The sequence below is a fragment of the Mercenaria mercenaria genome, chromosome 5 (genome assembly GCF_021730395.1).
Source record: "Mercenaria mercenaria strain notata chromosome 5, MADL_Memer_1, whole genome shotgun sequence".
Classification (NCBI taxonomy): domain Eukaryota; kingdom Metazoa; phylum Mollusca; class Bivalvia; order Venerida; family Veneridae; genus Mercenaria; species Mercenaria mercenaria.
This window is the reverse complement of record NC_069365.1, coordinates 93,308,074-93,331,798: the sequence shown is the minus strand read 5'-3', so window position 1 is coordinate 93,331,798 and position 23,725 is coordinate 93,308,074. Positions and strand designations below refer to the sequence as shown.

Sequence of the window (23,725 nt, the reverse complement as noted above, 5' to 3'; positions counted from 1 at the left end):
TACAACTTATGAGAATATAAACGCTTGTTACCTTTCCATATTTCCCTACGTCCTGTTTATCTAGCCTGACCTGATTGTTGGTATAAAACACTTGTTTTCATCAAACTGTTACAAAACCAAATCAATTTAATAGTATTTGCTCTTCAATGATCCAGGAACTCTTATAATGTCGTTAAGTTAAAATTATGAAAGCGTATCCCGCGGTATCTATACGTTTTATAAAAAAAATGCTGTCTTCATTTTGATTTTATCATAACCAGTATTTGAAATTTCTGTATTACCACGTAGCCCAATGAACGTTGTGGCAATTGGCGATAGAATCAGCTATGTGTTAAAACATCATCAAACAAGAGCTGTCTCCATAGGATGACACATGCCCCCGATGGCACTTTGAATGAATAGTTATGGCCAATGTTAGACTTTAGGACCTTTGACCTACGGACCTGGGTCTTGCGCGCGACACGTCGTCTTACTGTGGTACACATTCATGCCCAATAATTTTAAAATCCATGCATGAATGACAAATATATGGACCGGACACGCCCATCAATGCACTATCATGAAATATGACCTTTAACATCTAAGTGTGACCTTGACCTTTGAGCTACGGACCTGGGTCTTGCGCGCGACATGTCGTCTTACTGTGGTACACATTCATGCCAAGTTATTTGAAAATCCATCCATGGATGACAAAGCTATGGACCGGACACGAATGCACTATCATGAAAAATGACCTTTTACGTCTAAGTGTGACCTTGACCTTTGAGCTACGGACCTGGGTCTTGCGCGCGACACGTCGTCTTACTGTGGTACACAAGCATGCCAAGTTATTTGAAAATCCATCCATGGATGACAAAGCTATGGACCGGACACGAATGCACTATCATGAAAAATTACCTTTAACGTCTAAGTGTGACCTTGACCTTTGAGCTACGGACATGGGTCTTGCGCGCGACACGTCGTCTTACTGTGGTACACATTCATGCCAAGTTATTTGAAAATCCATCCATCGATGACAAAGATATGGACCGGACACGAAAATTGCGGACAGACTGACAGACTGACAGACCGACAGACGGTTCAAAAACTATATGCCTCCCTTCGGGGGCATAAAAATAGTATATTAAAATTTTAATAGATTTCGTGTTTGGTGGTTTTTTTTCTACTATATTCAAACATCATCAGTCATACATAGGACAATGATGATAGCCGTAACGGTGTTTAATAAACCTTCCACTTCCACTGAGTGGCGACAAGAAGGAAATCGTGAAATCATTTTAAGATCAATTCAAAAGCGTGACGGAACATCGCAAAGTCCGTAAATATTTAGTGTAATAGTTTATTGATGCGGGCACTCAAACGGACCAAGCAAGCACACAACCAGTGATTATGTAGTAAAAAAACAACTAGCAAGCCAACACCCATCATGTACTAAAACTAAACTAGCCATTCGCCAGCAATACAGAGGTGAATAAAATTCCTGTGGGAAAGGAATCCAATGGTCCCATCAACCGTTACAACCGGTTGTTCTTGAACAGGCTCAATCAAACCGAGCCTGCAACATTTTCGTTTTTGTCGTGTTGAGCGACCTGTGAAGTTTCTACTTTTTCTACTTTAAATACTTACCAAAAGATGTAGATATGGGAGAGGAGGAAGATTGACATTCACGCTAAATCTTCGGCGAAGTGATCTTAAAAGACTGAATACAATGTTGTTGTCATATATTTTTTAAAACCATACCAATTGTTAAGTAAAACAGATTGACATGAATGTTTCCAATGTCACGCACCATTTACTATTAGGCATGCTTTAATTGATTGCGGGGACTTCTTTCCACAGAACAGTACATGTTTTAAAGTTCAGTCTTAAAAACAGGCATGTATCTATTGTCAATTTGAACATGAATCTCTTTATTTATGTTTACTGCAATAGTGCTATTATCATAACTCATACGTGTGTAAATATAAATGATAATGAGCGATGTTTTGATTTAACTTCTAGGCAATATCTGACTTTTCTGCGTTGATTCGTCGAAAAGTCCAACACAGCTACTAACCCCGCGAGCTTAATTCTTTTCAAATTATCTCCGTCAAAATATTGCATTTTGACTGCATGGTGTGTCGGTCTTTTATTACATAGTACAATATGTGCATAAAAGGTGTTCATAGGCAACAGTGTAAATGCAGATGAGCAGATGTGTCTCCTTTCTTACGGAACAAGAAAGCTCATAAAAGGCTGGCACGAATCAGAAGGCTGGAAAGAATGCACACGTATATTATTACTGCATAACGATCTGAACAAAACTTAGAAGAAACAATTTAGAATTTACAGCGTCAGGAATAAATCAATTTTTCCTTGTATATGGAATAGCATCATTATAACGGTCCTCAGTAGTGGTTATGGCCGCAGAATTCAAATCGCTTGCCCCTCATCGAGGTAGGTCCGAGACTCACGCGGGGCGTTGAATTCTTCATGTGAGGAAGCCCTCCAGCTAGCTTACTGATGGTCGGTGGTTCTACCCAGGTACCCGCCTGTGATGAAATTATGCACAGAGGGGCACCTGGGTTCTTCCTCCACTACTAAATCTTGACCTATAATTGTGTCGGTGCGACGTTAAACCCAATTATAAAAAGTACCTTTATAAGGTTACAGAAGATAGGCAAAGAAATATCCGATTAATTGCAGTTTGCAGCGATCATCAAACTCCCTTGATAAATTAAGTGAGCTAACTGAGAATATCTATGGACGGATAAAAAAGAACACAAACCAGCAACAGTTGGTGACAAACGTCCAAAGGAAAAATGACATTTAAAGAAAGCAGCTGCCAGTACAGCACTCCACATGGAATTATGGGTACATGTAAATGTAGACAGATATCAAAGGCTCATTAGTAAAAGCGAATACAATGATAATAACATAGACGTTATTACCCCTTACTCTGCTATATTTATATAATGAACTTGTCCATCGTTCAATTTGGGCAGTACCATTAACTGTTAAAAGGGGTGCTTACCAAAAAGATCCTGACTGAATGGCAAACAGTGGTCTGCGCTGGTCGCAAAGGCAGAATCACTTGCTAGCAGCAAACTAAATGTTAAACACACGCACACATAAACAAAGAAGGAAGAAAGTAGAATACCACGTTGGATTTGTTTTCATTAAAAGCACGGCTGTCTTTCTTTTTTTGCTGAGGACAATTCTATAAAAACAAACAAAGATTTGTCTGTCTTCTTTTAAGAATCCATATGTATAGTATTAAAATCAAAGGTAAGCGTATACTCCCTGGAAGTATTGAGCACAGCAGAGAAAGTTCTTCAAATACCTATAAACAAGTAAATTTTATGTGTACTGTATATAAAATAGGAGAATAAAAAAGGGCGGAAGGCATACAAATAGGAGATGACAGGAAGTAACACAACCAACATACAAGACACCCATCTATGAATTAATTATATAAAACTGAACTAAACAAAAGTAAATGGGGGTAATTTTTCGTTCATTATAATATACATTTGCACTGAAATAAAGACACTTCCTTGATCAAAATGATTGTGTTTATCTAATCTTTTCCTATCTTACCTTATACTATCATTTTGATCAAATCACATTTATTGGAATGAAACAAAAGTATCGTTATCTTTATGTATCAGATTTGGACAATGATTTACCCAGCCTATTTACAACGTCAAGTCATTTAAAGTAGCTTCCTTGTTTTTTTTAACTGAACATAAATAATCGAACTTATGACCCAAACTTATGGATTTCGAACGTTAAAGTCCCAGCCAAAAAAACCAATAGGCTCATCGTCATTTTTTCCGTCTTTTTTCTTCCGACTAACATTTCTCAGCACAAGATACTTCTCAGTGAACATTTCTGGTACCATCCCACAGAGTTGACATCTACCGGCATTCTTTCTTCTCAGCTGACACCAGACTGGAGCAGTCTTCCAGAGCGCACCGCCACAGCAAATACCCAAGGGCATCCAAGGGAGAGCTAGCCTCTCTGCTGTAATGCAAACCCTGTATCTGTGCGCTTCTCATACCGACTCATTGAAGCCCGATGCCGTAGAATGGTGTTGTCTGCAATAATGGAAGTAAGAATGCGAAGTATTTGTAAATAGTAATAAAATAAAATGCTCACACCTGGCTACTGTACGCGGTTGCATACAGGCAAATATTTAAGCACTTGTCTTCACAGCTGGGAAAGTGGACAAAGAGATAAATTTCACTTGATGACATCACACTAGCCGATTACCACTTTAACTTAATATGCACTATGTAGCCTAACTGATAAATATAAATTAACGATGAAAAAGTTTACAAGATTGTTTTATGTGATAATTTTTTTTTTTTTTTAAATATGCATTCTATAATTTGATGAATTATTATTTGCAAAATAAAGTTTATGTTGGGTATGAAAATATTTTAATTCTGCATGCACACTGAGTACTACACTTATTTGAAATAATCTTAAGTTTGAAAAAATATATAATAAAAATGTAATGTAAGGATAGGAAGCACAGAGCACTTCAAACACAGCCATAGAGCCATATATCGTTAAATAACCCAGTGTGACGGACAAATATAGTAGACGAGCCGCTTTAAAATCCAACAACAAATACTTATCCATATATACATGATGAACACAGAATACTGGCGTTTAAAGAAATGGCTAAAATAAAATTTGTTGAATATTTCTCCTTTAATTTCCATGGTTATGCATATTATTATATGACTTGATTTGAACATATTTCATTTGCTTTAACACTTCTGCAGATGATGGTAACAGTTTTTTTTTTCTTTCTGATTAACATCGTGTCCTAAAATCAATACTCTTATATATTGCGCAATTTTAGTTCCTTACAGATATGATTAGCCGAAATGGTATTTCCATCATGTTTCTATTGTATTTATAGCTTTTACAATTATTAAGGAAGAAAAAATAAATACTAACTGTGATCTTAATCTGCAGATGAAACATCTTGAATTTGCCTTGTGTCCTTAATCTAACAAACTAATCTATTTTGTAATCTACAGATAACAGATCAAAATATATGAAAAGAATTGCAGGACTGTTCCAAAGTTTAAACTCTTTATATAAATGATTAGATGAAACAGTACTTACAAAATATGTTCTAAATAAGAGACCTATTACCCTAAGCCCTCTTTACCCAAGGGAGACAATCTGTTTGTATTATATATAGTGAAATTGTTGGGTGAACACCGTTTGTTAATCCTAATGTATTAGGGTAGAGTATTAGGGTGCACTTAAACTTTCTTGCTATTGAGCCAGCTTTTATAGCGACGTGGTAGAGTGTCCGCCTTAGTTGTGAGAGGTCCCAGGTTCGATTCCCGGTCAAGCCTGAAGTATTTTTAGCCTGTTACATTTGACGCCCAACGTAAATAACTGACGAGTAGATGCGAATTGACACCTTGGAACGTCCCACAGAGGTTCAAACTCAAGAATTCGAAGACGAATTCTACCATGGAGGGGGTGCATGTAGTAGGGTAGAGTATAAGGGTGCACTTATACTTCCTTGCTATTGAGCTAGCTTTTATAGCGACGTGGTAGAGTGTCCGCCTTAGGTGTGAGAGGTCCCGGGTTCGATTCCTGGTCAGGCCTGAAGTATTTTCAGCCTGTTACACTAATCCTGTCCATGTTATACCAGAAAGTCTTAGCGGAGTTGTCTCCATTTTTCCAAATATTTTATCCGGGATCATTTCTTTTCAGTTCAAATAACTTATTTTCAGATAATGATATTTTGATATGTTTTTAGTCTATGTACTTTGATGCAGTTAACTATACATACAAAAAATGTATATCTAAAATAGATAGTTTCTACTTGATGTTTGTATTTTTAGTTCTACTGCCTATAACATATCATTGCCAAAATTTATCCAGATAGTTTTTTATTTGTCCAGTAAAAATCCATGCGTGACATCTCTTTTCGCCGTTTGAGGATTTCACAGATAACATAAATGTTTGGCTTCTTCCATTCTTATCCAATTACATTTTACATGAGTTTCATCAATTTCTTATACAGGGCTGTCGTTCTGCTACTTCAGACGGAGCCCTAATCTACAGTATTTCATTACACTGGAATGGTATGTAGCATTACCTTGCCCGTGATCGAAAGAAGTTCGTACGAGATATTCACTGCCCCATCTGTAGAAAAAAAAACATAGAGGAATTTCATCTTTGAATCATATTCAAAGTATTAACAACGTATTTACAAAAGACTGATAAAAAATTTTGTAACAGTCCTTCTTCTGGGGCGAAATAACGAAGTACAAAATCCCCATAATCTTTACAAATATGATTTGCATGATATAATAACTAGGTAGATCTGCAAGAATACTATTTAAACGGTTGACTTTGAAAACACCCGAGAATATATATAGCCGATGTTGAAAATTTAATAAAACGACCGGCCGCGATGTCTGATGAATACGTTTCCTAATAATGAAATGTGAAAGAAACTTGAACTAACGACATCAAAGATGGTTCAAGTCAAACTCTTTTTTGTAACTTTATTTGTGACATGTGTCTGTGTGAATGCCAGTCATTTTAGAGGCGCAATCTTCACCTGGACTCCATCTGAAGACGGATCTACAGTAAGTTGTTTTATATTGACTGTATAAGACATAATTTTAGCTTTCTTTTTGTTTTCCTTTTCTATGAATAAACTAAACAAATTATGACTCTATAGTTTTACTCCGTAAAATAAAAAAAACACGAATTATATTATTATGGAGCCGTTATTTAATGGGACACTAATATATGTAAAGTAGCGTATCAGAATTTCTTTCGTAAAAGGTGTGACGGCCGTAGTGGCTATCATCTTATTTTTATTTTTTTTTATTTTTGGTCTCCATCTTTCGGTTTGCCGAACAATATAAATTGCCAGTCTTTTCGGTAGAATCTAATGTCGGTATAGTAAGTACTGTTGATTTTTTGTAGTTTTGTTAAGAATAAAAATCAGGAATATATCTCTGTTTTTTATGGCACTGAAAACTATTAACCCCCCCCCCCCCCCTCTCTCTCTCTCTATCTCTCTCTCTCTCTCTCTCTCTCTCTCTCTCTCTCTCTCTGTCTCCCATATAAAGCGCTTTAGTCACGTCAGTAAAGAAATTTATGTGATCCACCAGCTTTATACTGAATCAAGATTTATACTGTTTTATGTTACACTGGCATTGTAAACTAAACACTGCTGAATACCTTTAGACACTTTTATACCACAAAGAGTTTCCCCGTCAAACCCAATAATGACTTTTTGTTACACGCTAACACTTCCTTATGCTACATTACATACAATGTATTGTTCACAATTGTACGGTGATTTTTATACAAATACAAATTTGTAAATTTATCGTACTAGAAAAAAGTATACTAGTATATGTGTAGTGCATTTTAAGTCTTGTTGGCTTTAAACATATCCATAATGTTTGTGTCAAATACTGTAGATAACATCTTCCTTGTTCAGTTTCAAATAATTAAGCTCCCGTATTTTAGAATCAGAGCCAAGGATTGGGACCAAAGGTGTTGCCCATATATCAAAACGATATCTCATACTCTTTAGCATATTAAGCCGAATGAGATTAGCCAGACATGTCTTAAGCAGCTAGCAAAGGGAGAGACACATTAACTTTGACTAAAGGCCTCCAATTATACTTTTATTCTAAAACTTTCCTTTGAGAAGGTTCCATTAAACATCCAAAGCGGAAGAAGATTCTCCTTTTCACACCCTACCACTGAGGAAATTCATAATTGGTTGCGGTAAGCCCCTAACTCCCCTATACATGTGACAAGATTGGCCTATTAAAACCCACCAAAATGCTATTTCCAAACATTCACAGAGATTGCATTTTTCATTCGTGCAAACTCTGGATCCCGAATTAGATATTTTCACCCCTCTCTTCGCCATTTCGTACTCAGACCCTTATAAACAGAGCAATAATTTGACGTAGGCTGGGCACCAGTGGAGAGGGTTGACTGCATGCTTTAAACATGTGTTTTCTAGCTATTTTATGTGCAATATCCTTTAATATAAAAATGGTCATAATATCCGTCTTTCGTTTTTCAAACTTAACCTAATTTCAAAGTAAGGTTATGATTCAAAATTCGAAATAACATTTTAAAATTTTCAGGGCCAAGAGCAAAATCATTTAAAATTGAATAATTGGTATTGAAATAGCTTTATTTGGAATTGCAAAGAATTTATAGTTCTGATTTCATTCTATGTGTAAGCTAAGCTAGACATTTGTCCTTGTTTTTTTCTGCTTTACAGATATAGCACATTCGTGATGTTAGCGTTATTCGGAATGGTTTAGACTCGTATGCATGTACACCAGAAAAATATCTAGTAATGATCAGTAGTTGTCAATTCTTTGTAAATTTAATTCGATCGCTGTGAAGAATGAAAAGGAAAAGCCCATGACTCGTTCTTTTCTATAATTCCACTAAGTAACATATGATGATTATTCTTTTATCTTCTTATGTATGATCAAATATTAAGTACGTAATGTATAAAGAAATAGACATCAAGGGATAAATCAAATCCAACTATTCGGACCTATCATAGATGAATACACTCCGGCATTACTTTGAGATGATGTAAAGGAGACACCTTATTATCATACATTATAGATTTTAAGTTTAAATTTTTTTTTTTGTTATTTTAAACAATTTCTATAGAAGCTTGAATCTTTAAAAATGTTTGCAGCTACTTCTGAAAATCAGAAATCGTCCATTATTTATCATTAATTATTAAAGTTTTGCACACATATTTTTAATAAGTTGCATCTTACGCATCTCACCGTTAGATACACCTACAGTATAGCATGGCGGTAATCCAAATGTGAAATAACTAGAGACAAAACTAAAATTTCAGAGGCTGCTTTTGCTAAATATTTTCGGATGTTCTTAATTCGTAGGTAATTCAACATGTCTGTACGACATTTGCGATTTACATGATCTTTAAAGTTAAAGGTTTCGTCAAGAAATGCACCAAGATATCTAATTGTGCTTTTCACGTTTGATATCATCACCAGCAACGTTAATCGAATTTGTAAAACATTTGTTCAACTGAGATCAGCTACAAAACATAATAAGTTCAGTTTTTTTAAGTGTTCATTTTCAGTTTGTTTCTATCCATCCTGTCATTGATTATAACTCGGCACCGTTCGAGGTTTCCGACCGCTTGTCATGCTATAAAAGCTACGGAAGCAGATATGGGACTAAAGCTTTTATTTGCTATGATCAACAGCAAAACCGTAGACTGATATGGATTTGGGAATGGCATCAAAAAGAGTTCCAGCATAGGTGAAATACAGCCACGGACTAAGGCAACTGCCTTGGGACACAGGCCTTTAGTAAGAACTCACCCATTGAAGAGCTGTTTCACAGACACCATACCGTGCTTTTGGGACATCTAGCAGAATGTCATAGTCAAGTGTCAAATGCCGTGCTCAAGTCAATTGCAATAAGGGCCGTGTCTTCCTGTTTCTCCATACCACTTAGAAGATCATTAACCAACCGAAGCAGCGCAGATTCACAGCAGTGATATTTCCTATATGCAGAATGGTTCTTAGGCAAAAGGCTGTTTTCTTTACATGTTTGGTTTGTTTAGCTTGTAAAGAACAGCTTTCTCAATAAGTTTTGACAGAAATGATAAATATCTCAGGGGACGATAGTTGGAAAGCTCTAGTTCAAGACTAGACTAGCTCCTAGACTATGATATATCTTTTGTTTTACATTTTTATGATTAAATGTAGTGAACTGAGCCAGTCTATATTCTATGTCCAATATCACATAATTTCAACATCATTCCTCTGTGAAAATCTCTAAAATAGACTGGCTTTTGTCTCTGTGAAATTAAATTCGTCAAAAAAGGAAAAATGTAGAAATACTATTATTATCAGTCTAGTGGCTAGTCTAGTTCAAGACCTGCTTTTTACAGATAAAAGAGTTCATCTACATGTGATTTCAGAATACATGTTGGCAAAATATCTAGCTCTGAAGACATAGTATTCAATTTACTGTGTTTTTTCACTTCATCTTGAGTCAATTCTGTAAATTTTTCTAAATTTTTTACATCCCTTACTTGAGGTTCAAAGTTTTGATATTCACTTAAGGATTGGTGTATTTTAAGAGGTTTTTGCAATGAAAAAGTCAGCAAATATTTCGGCCAATGAATTATTAGTCTCTCTTTGAGGTAGTGCGTTTTCAGGTTTGGAGATAGTTCAGATACTAATCCATACAGAGTCTTGGAATCACCTTTAGCGTTCTCTATCTTATCACTGAGTGTGTTTCTCTTTTGACGTTTGATTTCAAAATTGTATTCGTTTCTTACTGCTTTTTATGACTCAAACTGATCTGTTTTACCGTAACGCCTCCATGTACGCTCAGACTTTCTAACTTGTTGTTTTAGATGTTGCACATTTTCATTGAACCAGGGTTTGGGTGCTCTCTGAATTATAGTTTTCTCTTTTAGAGGTGCGTGCTTATTCAGGACTTCCTCTGTTTCCGATTAAAGCTCATTTACAAACTTGATAGTCTGTGAATCAACGTTTATTGCACTTAGGTCACTGGAAAATTTCTCGTTCGTTCAAATTTTTGAAGTTTCTAAATAATACACTCCTACTAATAATAGTGTCTTTTTTAACATCTAAGAGAATCTTAACAACACAGTGATCCGATAAAAATGGTCCAGGCTCACATTTCTTTACATGAACACCATTAAGCGACTCAGTTATATCTAGATCCAAGATATGTCCACCTGTATGAGTACTGAAATCAACATGTTGTTCCAGACCCATTGCTACTAGGGAGTCTTGAAGTTAGTACTATCACTCGTGTCACTGTTAATATGCAAATTGAAAACGCCTATTATAAGTATTTTTTCATAATGTGATAAAACGTTTTCGGTGAAGTCAAAGAATTCAACAACGAACTGGTTACCAATCGATAGAGCCGGGGGTCTAAACACATCCACTGCGTGTATGGTCATATTTTTGAAAACGAGTTTCCAAATACCATATTCAAAGCTTCGAACAGTACCGTGAGTTACCCTTCGCATATTGATCGTGTTTCTACAAGATCGAAACAACACCATCTTTTTTATTTTTTCTATTAGTAACTCTTAATTTATATCCATTGTGGTTCAAAAGTCAGAAGTTTCAAACTGATGTTGTTTCTCGTCCGAGTACCAAGTTTCAGTCAAAAGAACGAAATCTATTTAGTTATTGGCCCAAAAAATCATCTTTGTTTACGACAGATCTACAATTATGAGTAATTCAGGATACATGTTCGCTTATATTTTTGTATAATTGATTGCATTTTCTAAGGTATATCAATTCTTTAAAATTCACACCATTTTGTTTAGGAATTACATTACTGTTACCGCCTCGTTTACTTCTGTGCGTTTTCTTTTTACAATAATTGATCTCTTGTGAAGGTATACTTTACAGGTTAACAACAGGTAATGTCTATTGTAAATTCATAAAGAAAGTTATCAAAACTTTCATTTGATGCAAGCCACTCAGTTGCTGAAGATACAGCAACATAGGAGCACAGAAAGATGCAAAGTACAAGAGACTAAAGAGAGTATTAATTTGTTTGTTTTTATTTTTTTCTCTCGAATGTTATTGATATATGCCCTCCAAAATGAAAAATAAATCGGGTTGCTTTTGGGTGTTTAATAAAATCTGTAAGAAAATTCTTTGGAAGCATATAATTCAACCAAGTAAGTTAATAGCACAAGTTTGTTAATGAGATGTAATGCAAAATACAACTCTCGCGCTCCCAAGCATCGGCTTAAGCGAAACTCTATTACACATGTGTTGAATGGACTCCATGATCCTAAAGAACCAGAAAATATAACAACACTGAGCTTTAGTACAAGGAGACTTTTTATAGTCGCCACAATTGTTATTTTGCTATATGATTGTTCACTTGATTTAAATATATATTTAAAGTAAAAAAGGAACTATATTATCGTGGAAAGGTGACTTTGGATACCGTACACACGGAGAAAACACCCCTATTCAGGTAACATTTTGCTTATATTTTTCTTATTACTTGACAGATTTTCATAATGAAGACAACAAAACGAGTGCTTTCCTCCAAACAAAACGGCTGCCATCAGTTCTCAGTACCTTTCTCAAACACTACGCCCAACTTTATTTCGTAAACCGTTGACTTTCGCAGTTGGGCGAAGTATTTAAGAAAATATTGAGAACTGATGGCAGACGGTATGTGCGGAGGAAAGCACTCATTTTGATGACTTCTACTCACTTTATCTTTTGAATATCCGTCAAGTAATAACGAAAATATAGGCAAAATGTCACCTCAACAGGGACGTTTTTTTCCGTGTGTACGGTATTCAAAAGCCTACTATCGTAAAAATGTAAATAGAACAAATAAATGCTATTTTATGCGTTTATATGGGTATAAACCACATTGGGACTTCTTGCAAATCATCAACAGAATCGCGACTCTTGGATGATTTGCAAAAAGTCCAAATGTGGTTTATACCCATATAAACGCACAAAAATAACATTCAATTCTTTAAGTAACATCGCCAATATACGAGACTAGCATTTGCAAATCAATTTCTTTAAGGCTAGCTAAGCTAAAGTAAATGATTTTTTTTTGCAATGAAATAAAAGATACTTCCTTGAGCAAAAAGATCAGTTCTTATTATACACTAATTTGATTTATTCTAATCTAAACTAATCTAATCTAGTCCAGTCTCCTCTGATAAACATAAAAAACCCAATCAAATCTTATCTATCAATTCATTTTCTTTATGTCTAAGATTTAAAGAAGACAAACCTAGTAGTTCAAATCGTAATGCTCGTTTAAAGTGACGTGCTTGTACATTTACTGAAAATATGTAAGCTAGTTTCAGTTCTAAAGATTCGGCGATTTCCATGGTGCGAGTACCTGTACAGAATGTGATATTCCACGCATTGACGAACTGACAAAAGACAATACTCAGTAAAACTGTGGACGAAAAAAAAATAAAATCCTTTAATCATTTCAAAAAACCTCATTTCTCACATCTAACTGGTATACTTATTTTAAGTAGATATACGTTCGATTGAATGATTTGTCGTGTTTTTCCGACTACCACAGCAAGATTAATTTGACAAAACAGTCTCGTTTTGTTCCTTTTAATTCATTAATAAAGTAGAATGAATAAATCATGACTCTATTTCTTGCAAAAAAAATCCCATTATAGTCAGTAATCCAAGGCAACTACTTCGTGTTCATATTTACAAGTCTTATTCGTTTGTTGTTGTTTTTTTTATCATATTTATGATTTATGAAAATAATTCTATTCTATAATTAACATCGTGTCATAATTCTATATATAAACTTATCTTTTGAATATTCAATTAATTGCTCATTTCTATAACAGGAGATTATGCATATTTAACTTGCTTATTTGACTTGTCAAAAAGGTATGTGCATTTAAACGTGAATTAAACATTAATCAACCAATTATACGTAAGATATGATATTGGAATACAGGGCTGTTCCAAAGTTATTATAATGTACAGAAGAAATAGTGCTTCTGTAACATGAACTTATTAATGTAATATTGCTAAAATGTAACCAATTAGTTTGTTATGTTGTTTACGCATGGAACATCTATTCACCAGGATGTTAAAAATAACGAACATTTCTGACTTTTATCATAGTTGTCCAGTAACATCACACCACGTTTAGACAGAGATATCGTATACTACCACTTCCGCTTCGTGAAAAGAAATTAGAATTTACAAAGATGAAGTAAAAACGTATGTCGTACAACTGAGAAATAATGTGCGTAACCATGAAAATAGTCTTATTTAATTCTAATTCTAATTCAAGTCTAATTCAAATCTAATTAACAAGTATTCTTCATTAATGAGACATTTACATGTTGACTCCCCCTTAAGTTATTGTTAAATTATTTGAATGCAAATATTAACAGACAAGAAAGCATAGCGACCGATCAATTACCATTAAAACATATTGTCTGCCAAATCTACAGAATTTCATTTCATTGGAATGATTAGTAGCATTTACTTTCTCTGTTGGGTAAAGGAGTTTATCTCCCGCCTGTAGCAACAGCATAAAGGTAATTCTTATTTGAATCATGTTCAAAATATTAACAATGTCTTTACCAAAGACTGCTCAAAAGATTTAACAGTCCTCCTTCTTGGATATTTACGCAGTACAAAGTCCCACTAACCTTTAAAATATGATTTGCATGCTATAATAACCTTTAATTATTTAATTTCAAACTGTTTTGAAATGGCTTTAAGAGGTTGCCAACACAATGAGTCCTGCTGTCCTTGCAGCTCAAAACTTCCCAGTTACAAGAATAACATTTGAACGGTTGACTTTGAAAACACTTGAGAATAGTCTGTGTTGAAAATTTAATAAAACGACTGGCCGGAATTTTACGCGATGTCTTATCGGTATGTTTCCTAATAATGAAATGTTAAAGAAACTTGAACTAACGACATCAAAGATGGTTCAAGTCAAACTCTTTTTTGTAACTTTAATTGCGGCATGTGTCTTTGTGAATGCCAGTCACTTTAGAGGCGCAATCTTCACCTGGATTCCATCTGACGACGGATCCACAGTAAGTTTGTTTTTTATATTGACTGTATAAGACATCATTTTAGTTTTCTGTTTGCTTTCCTTTTCTATAATTTAACTAAACACATTACGACTATTTCGCAGATTATAGTGTTTTACTCCATAAAATAAAAAATATATATAATATGAAATAAGACAAAGGCTCAAAGCGAGCTCAATGACAAAATATATACATATATTACAAAGAAACTATTTTTTACTCAAAAGAAAGTGATTCGCGAGAACCTATTCACTTGAAAACAGAAAAATAACATTTAGTGCCATCATACCTGATACAGCGAATATCATATGCAAAATGTACGGGAAGCCGGAGCCACGGTGACGTCATTTTATTTTTCTATTCGCCGCGTTCTTGTACTGGCTTTATGATTATTAATGACAATATTTTCCATTTTCTGTCCAATATTTTTTATCTTTTAAAAGAATCCAATCATTTTTTCAAATAACTAGAATTCTTTCCTGCATGACTTTTGAGTGATGAATAATTTTCAGCAATCGAATGAAGTTCTGTATTCACTGCGGGGAGAACTACTTCATGTCCGCTAGGGGCGCCTTGTTAGCTTCGGGTGCGAAATCCACCACCAAGTGTGAAAGTAAACTTGCGTTACCGTAAAGCTCGATTGGGCCTATTTTTGGGTCCCGCTCATCGAGCTCGCTATTATTATATATTTAATGGGGCACTAATATATGTAAAATAGTGTATCGGAATTTCTTTCGTAAGAGGTATGACTTTTTATGCCTCATTTGCCTCGATAGTCTACAGGCGTGTAGCTGCCTTTACGCAGTAACGCAGCTGCATAGTGAAAATCTGGCAAGCATGTGCAATTTAACTGGCTAATTTATTTTGTTGCAACAAGAAGTCTATATCATGCAACGGAGATTGCTTCATACGCAGCCATTGCTTACTTCGTATTTTGTTTGAAGTACAGCAAACTCCAGTTGTAACGAACTCATCGGGACAAGCAAAATGTGTTCGTTATAGAATAAGTTTGTTAATAAGAAATAAGGCAAAATCTCAAAAGCGAGCTCAATGAAATCAGGAGTAGCTTTTAAAAATATATTACACAGAAACTATTTACTACTCAAAGAAAGTGAAAAATCGCGAGAACCTATTCACTTGAAAAACAGCAAATTTACATTTAGTGTCATCATACCTATTACAGCGAATATCATACTTTGCAAAATTTACGGGAAGCCGATGTCACGATGACGTCATTTCCTATTCGCCGTGTTCTCTACTGCCTTTAGGATTATTAACGACAATATTTTCCAATTTCTGTCTAATGTTTTATCTTTTAATAGAAAATAAACATTTTTCAACTAACTGGAAACCTTTCTTCCATGATTTAGTGATGAATTTTCAGCAATCAAAGAAGTTCTGTATATTCACCGCGGAGAGAACTACTTCCTGTCCGCTAGGGGCGCCTTGTTAGCTTCCGGCGCGAAAGTTTTTAACACCAAGTGTGAAAGTATATTTGCGGACCGTAAAGCTTGATTCTCGACCCTTCGGGCCTGCTCTTCGAGCTCACTATAAATATATAGCGAACATGTTCCTTATCTAGACATTATGTGTATAGCAAACTGATTTATATAATTAGTTGATTTAACGTGCTTTGAAATTCACCGATTGTCTTTGTAGTTTTATAACAATTTAGGTACAGTTTTGCAATTTAGTTCATTATCCTAGTATTTGATTGCTTATTTTGTAATAATCCTGATCATGTGAAACATTACAATCATACTCCGTATATGCTAACGGTTTAAAGAGGCAAATTTATATACAAAATTATGATACAATGTCAAAAATTGATAAACTGTTGGTTTAAAAAATCGGTAAAGAGACATTTTCAAGCCTAAAAACTTTTTAATAGGAGATGTTGTATAATACTGCAGACGTAATTTGTCACGCTTAATAATCATTATGTTATTTTCAGATATCATAGATATATTATAAATGTAATTTAATGTATGAAATTATCAATTATCCCTTGGTCCCAATGTTGTAGAAAATAAAATATAATTGAAATAATATAATTACACCTACGCGAATTGCCCAGGTCTGACACCATTACAAATCATACGATATTATAGTATTTGGCAACCAATTCACAATGAGATAAATAAGTTCTTTCTTTATAATTGGTGATTACATTTTTTTCAGTGGCGTAATAGGTAACTAAATTATATGTATAATATTTCAGAAGACCTTAAACAACACTCTAAAAATTATCAGATCAAGATTTCATTGTAATACTTGGTTTTAGATGTCGCTGATATATATTAACAATCACACTATGTTTTTAATATTTTTTCATGATTCAATATTGTTGGTACAATGTCTACCCAATGCTAATGTTAAAGCCTGAAATGTTCGTACCTTCGCACTTCGCAATCGTGATTCCGCGTTTCACGCTTCTCCATCATGAGCAGGCGATACTCGAAGCGCGGGACCACGATGACAATTCGCGAAATCATAATGGCGAAACGTAAGATCACGATGACGAAGCGTGAAATGGAGAATTTTTGTAATTTTTCGCTTCGCCATCGTGCATTTGCGATTCACGATTCGCTCACATGCACAGGCGATATGCGAAGTAGTCTCAGCGCGAAATCCATTCGCCATCGTAATCTCGCGCTGAGACCACTCCGCATATTGCCTGTGCATGTGAGCGAATCGTGAATCGCATATCGCTAGAGAAAAAGATACATGAAGCGCGAGGTGCGAGATCACGATGGCGAAACCGTAAAATAATTTAAAAGGCGTAAAAACATTTTGCAGAATACTGTTTTAGTTGAAAGAAGATAAAGGAAATACCTATAACGAAGTTGACGTAATGTAGACGTCGCTGACCTTTGCCGGAAAGCTTTCCCTATGCAAGGTATCAGTTTCAGATTTGGTACATTTGTATCAGTATCGTGAAACTTAGCATGTCTTGTATTCAGTTTGGAGTTATGGTAAATTCATTGTAATCACTATCGTATATATACCGTCTCAGACATATCTCTTGAACGATAATATCCAATCATAATGATATTTTGAAAGTGTGTCGCCACTAACCATTTGCTTTGAATAAATACTTGCATATATAACATGAATCACTAAACCATAGATTGCACGCACAATATTACGCAAAATTTATCGTATTAGAAAAAGTATATATGTGTAGTGCATTTTAAGTTGTGATGGCTTTAATGGCTTTAAATATATCCATAATGTTTGTGTCAAACAAATTAAGTCATACATTGCAGATACCAAATTCAGACTTTGATCTTAAACAATTAAGCTCCTGTATTGCAGTATCAGAGCCGAGAATTGGGACCAAAGGTGTTGCCCATCTATCAAAACGAGCTCTTTAGCAAACTAAGCCGAATGAGATTATAGCCAAACATGTCTTAAACAGCTAGCAAAGGCAGCGACTCATTTACTCAGACTAAATGCTTCCAATTATATTTTCATTCTGAAACTTTCCTTTGGGGGTTCCGCTGACAAATCCAAACTATAACTTACTTTTTCCTCCCAAATGAACTTTGTGAAAATCATTCTGATAATTATACAACTATAATAGAAAGTGGCAGGTGGACAATTTAGGCCCTTCCAGAATTAATGTGTTTTCACAACTTCATCTGCAAACTTATTCGACCTGTCTCTTTTCAGTGTACTTTTATAAACACTGATAAATAAGTGTGGCCTGAACTCAACTTAATATAACCAATATTGTGCATACTGCTACATTGATTGAATAAAATGATTAGACATTAAACACATTGTCTTGGCCTTATATATATCACTGTCAATTTGTAAGTAGATATTTGTTTTTCTCATTTTTCCATGCAAAGCATGTAAAATTGTTAGTACCTTTACTGGGGTCGGTCTCCTTAAAAGTTGCGAGTCATTTGTACATACACTTACCGAATGATCAAGATGCAGTATTATATCATTCAGCTCGTTTCAAATATCAAATGTTGTTATTTACAGATAACAATCAGCTTTCGAATATCATGGAGAAGAACATATGCAGGATATTGGTGTAATGATTCAATCATTACTAATGGTACCCTTATAGGAGGGGGAAACCTCGTTTGTTCAAGCGGTTGTAATGACACCATTGGGTCATTATTTTACCAATGTACAGATTACAGTGAAATTGATGACTGGTCAACAGGAAGGCATGACATTACTTACACAGTCACTTCTACACAGTTTTCTTTCAGGTAGCTGTTTTGCTTTTGGTTTTGTTGGGTTTAACGACACACTGACATAATATTAGGGCATATTGTGTCATACCAGCTTTTAATGGTAGAGAAAGACCCTGTCCGTATACCAGGCATAGACGGGTATATCGTTAGAACAACCGACCTTCCGCAAGCCGTGTAAACGTCTTAATGTAAGATTTTTTTCAGCTCAAAAGAAGTTCGAACTCACATGGTTGAAGACCAAGGTATTCATTCTTAATTACTGGGCCAAAGAGTTGAAACTTTGTTTTGCATCTATGATTCAGTTTTGACCTTTACGTCTGGTGCAGTGGAGAAAAAAGACTTGGTCAGTCAATGAAACGCTTTAAATATTTTTAAAAAGAACGGATAATACAGCCTTACAACAAATTAGTGTAAAAAAGCTTTAAAAAGTTTAGAATATTGTTTTAAAATAAATGTACAGTTTCATGTGTATTGTAAGTAGAAATAATCGTAGTTGAGCGATAAGTATTTGAAGAAAACTTATATTATATATATATATAACGGTATATAAGTTGTTTTTTTTCTTTAACAATGAAACGACATTGATTTAAGTGTATCACTTTTAACAGTTTTTCCAGCTGTTGCTGGATCAGCACTCTGGTTGTAGGCAAGGATGGCAATTGGAATGTACAGGCTTCAGTTGACCTTTCAGTACGATCTGACACTGGGCGTATAAATTCATCGCCTACAGTAGAGATGACCCCTGTATTAAATCTTCAACATGGATGCTCCTACACAGTTAAACTTCCAGGTAATGCTTAAGTTACAAGGCATGATTTTTTCTTCATCTTTCGATAGGTCAGATTTGTGTCCATTATTGCATTAATTATACGTATTTAAAATTGTTTTGGTTAGTACTTGCATTTTTAATCTAAGTGTATGTAGGAAATAATCTAAGATAAAACCAATAGCAAATGTTTATAGGTCAAGTAATCTGTGGTTAGAAGAGTGAACGGATAGTGAACTGTGAAATGCATTATTGCCTATTTTATTTATTACTTGTCATCTTTTGGTTGGTACTTTTATATGAGTGTGTGTCGTTGCGGGCAGGAGGCGGTCACAAAATACGAATTTGCTTCTCTTAAAGTGGAAAAAAGGTTTAACAACAAAAACAAGGATAAATATCCAACAGGGAAAGCCACGTTTCAAAAACGCAGCCTCCCAAAACCTTAACCAAGCACGCGGACTAACACACACACTCACACAAAGCAAACATACTAGGACAAAAACAAACAAACAACGACAAAAGATGCCAGAAGACAGAAATCAAAAATAGCTCAGTCCCGGTAGGATTTAAGAACTACCTATCATAGAGTCTTCCACCTGTTCCGTCAGACACAATCAAAAGGGAAAGTTTAGCGTCCAACTGTAACAGGGCAGAACACTCAACATGCGGTATGTCTTAAAACAGTTGGGTCGTAACCTATTTTAACTAGAGCTGTTACAGGAATGACAAATTATACCGTAACAATACGGCCTTGTCACAGAAGTAAGCCAGTGTCAAAGTTGAACCTCAAAATCTATTGGGGTCACTTGCTGGTCATGATCAACCTTCCTATCAAGTTTCGTGATCCTAGGACCAAGCGTTCTCAAGTTATCGTCAGGAAACGGTTAAATTCTTCCAGGTCACTGTGACCTTGACCTTTGATCTACTGATCTCAAAATCAAACTGTGTCATCAGCTGGTCATGATCAACCTTCCCATCAACTTTCACAATCCTAGGCTCAAGAGTTCTCAAGTTATCGTCCGGAAACTGTTTAAATGTTCCGGGTCACTGTGACCTTGACCTTTGACCTACTGAACTCAAAATCAATAGGGATCATCTGCTGGTCATGTTCAACCTCCCAATCAACTTTTGTCATCAAAGTTATCATCCGGAAACTGTTTAACTTTTCCGGATCATTGCGACCTTGATCCTTGACCTACTGACCTCAAAGTCGCACTTGACCTGTATCTTATGATGTTACACCTGTGTACCAAATGTTTTGATCCTAGGCCCAAGCATTTTCAGGTTATCATCTGGAAATCGTTTAACTGTTCCCGGTTATTGTGCCCTTGACATTTGACCTACTAACCTCAAAGTCGAACTTAACCTGTATTTCATGATGTTACACCTGTGTACCAAAATTTATGATCCTTTATCCAAGCGTCCTCATGTTATCATCAGTTAACCGTTTCGGGTCATTGTGACATTGACCTTTGACCTACTGACCTCAAAGTGAATGTTGACCTGTATTTTATGATGTTACATCTGTATACCTGTCCAGAAACCATGAAAACGGACGGACGGACGGACCGACCGACCGACCGACCGACCAATAAGCTCACTCCTATATACCCCCAAATTTCGTTTGTGGGGGTATAATAAAACGTTTAATTACTTTACTAAATACAGTTGGAAAATTGCCATGACCCGAAATCTTACGAAGTTTGTAAACCACATCCTCATAAATTTCGTGTTTTGATATACCTTCTCGCAAAACTTCTTTAAATTACTATTATATTACTATTATTTTAAAACCAAATCTGAATTATGATAGTAAATTTTAGCAAAGTATTTACGTAATTTATAATAACGGCAGCCTTGTCGAAGAAGCTTATTAGTCCCCTACTGGTTGAAAACCAGTTTCGTGGACTATAGGATTGCGCTTTTCCGTCCGTTCGTTCGTCTGTTCGTCATTCCGACCGTCTGCAGTTTCGTGTCCGGTCCGTAACTCTGTAATTCATCACAGGGAGTTTAATATTACTTGGCACAAATGTTCCCCATAATGAGACGACATGTCATGCACAAAACCCAGAACCCTAGCTCAAATGTCAAGGTCACACTTGGAGGTCGAATGTCAACAGGGCTTTTTTCCTATCCGGTCTGTATCCAACAATCCATGAAGGGACTTTAATATTGCTTGGCAAAAATGTACCCCTTAATAAAACAGTGTGTCATGAACAACTTTCAGACTCCTAGCTAAAAGGCCAAGGTTACACTTGCGGTCAAATAATAACATGGCATGAACAGCCCTGTTTCGTCTCCGGTTAAATCAAAGAATTACAATATTGCTTGGCATAAATGTTTCCCATAATCAGACGACGTGTCAGGCGCTACATCCAAAAGTCCTAGCTCAAAGGTCAAGGTCACACTTGGAGATGAAAGGTTAACAGGGATCTTTTCATGTTCTGTCCATCATCAAGGGATTTTAATACTAATTGGTACAAACATTCTCCTGGGTGAGACGACATGCCATGCGCCAAATCCAGATCCTTAGCTCAAAGGTAAAGGTTACACTTGGAGATCAAAGGTCATTTTCCTGTTTGGTTTGTAGCTCAATAATGCAGGAAGGGATTTTAATATCACTTGACTCAAATGTGTCCCATAATTCGACGATGTGTCATGCACAACTTTTAGATCCCTAGCTAAAAGGTCAATGTCACACTTGGCGGTAAGATATTAACATGGCATGAACAGGGTCTGTTTCCCGTCCGGTCCAGAACTTTGTCATCAATTAAGGAATTACAATATTGCTCGTCATACATAATTCCCATAATCAGATGACGTGTCATGCACAACACCAGTAACCCTAGTTCAAAGGTCAATGTCACACTTAAAGATGAAAAGTTAATTGGTTTTCTCCTGACCGGTTCATGGCTTTGTCATTAATCAAGACATTTTAATGTCAGTTGGTACAAAAAATCTCCTGGATGAGACGACGTGCCAGGCGCAAAACTGAGACCTTTAGCTCAAAGTTCAAGGCCACACTTGGAGGTCAAAGGTCAATAGGGTTTATTTCTTGTATGTTCAATAACTCTGTCATCCGTTAAGGGATTTCAATATTACTGGCACAAATGTTTCCGATAATGAGACAACGTGTCTTACGCAATACCCTTAACCCTAACTCAAAGGTCAAGGTCACACTTAAAGGTCAATTCAACATTGATCTTTTCCTGTCCATTCTGTAATATGTTTTGATTAAAGCTCATGTGTCATATGACCATTTAAAAAAATTGTAGGTGTATTTTTTTAAAAATCAATTCCCTTTAATATGATGATTTTTACGTTTTTTCTGAAATTTTTCCACTAATTTCCAAATAAAATGATATCAAAATTGAAATTTAATACTTTTTTTATAATTACAGAGCAATCGAACACAGTAAATTTTTGTTCTATATATGCAAGTTTTTATCAAAATGTTGTGTTATAATATATTAAATATAGTATCATATTGTTTATAAATCATTGACAAATATAAGATCATTATGTTATACTGCAGGAGAGAAAATTAGGTGCCTTCCCGTAGGGGACTGTGTCTAGCATGGCAATACTTCATTCACTTGTTTGTAATATATTGATTACGTTCATTGAAATCCTCAACGATCGGTCTATGGATCGCGGGGTCGCGAGTTCGATCCTCCGGCGGGGCGTATGTTCTCCGTGACTATTTGATAAACGACATTGTGTCTGAAATCATTTTAAAATCATCAGTTACTTGCGGAGAACAGGGTTGTACTGGTACAGAATCCAGGAACACTGGCTAGGTTAACTGCCCGCCGTTACATGACTGAAATACTGTTGAAAAACGGCGTTAAACCCAAAACAAACAAACAAAATCCTCAACGTGTCTACACGCTCTTGCAAACCGAATGAAAAGTTTAGTTTTTTAAGTAATTATGTTTCCATTCATAAGAAGTTTGTATATTTTAACGATTATCTCATGTTTACATCAATTGTTTTACTAGTTGGAGACGTTGATGGGGATATAGTAAGATGTCGCTGGGCAACAGGATTAACAGAATGCTCAGATGTTTGTAATGGATTCATTGGTGCCGTATTAGACGAAGTATA

General features: G+C 35.5%; 1 protein-coding gene across 1 annotated transcript in view; it reads left to right on the top strand.

Moving 5' to 3' along the window:
• Positions 1-6,362: 6,362 nt before the first annotated feature.
• LOC123557965 (CUB and sushi domain-containing protein 3-like) overlaps positions 6,363-23,725 on the top strand; it is a 70,090-nt gene continuing 52,727 nt past the window's right edge. Inside the window, exons 1-4 of the mRNA XM_045349798.2 lie at positions 6,363-6,614; positions 18,632-18,867; positions 19,461-19,642; positions 23,620-23,720. Of these exons, the coding sequence (XP_045205733.2) occupies positions 6,501-6,614; positions 18,632-18,867; positions 19,461-19,642; positions 23,620-23,720 (633 nt within the window). The 5' untranslated portion in view covers positions 6,363-6,500. The remainder of the gene's footprint in view (positions 6,615-18,631; positions 18,868-19,460; positions 19,643-23,619; positions 23,721-23,725) is intronic.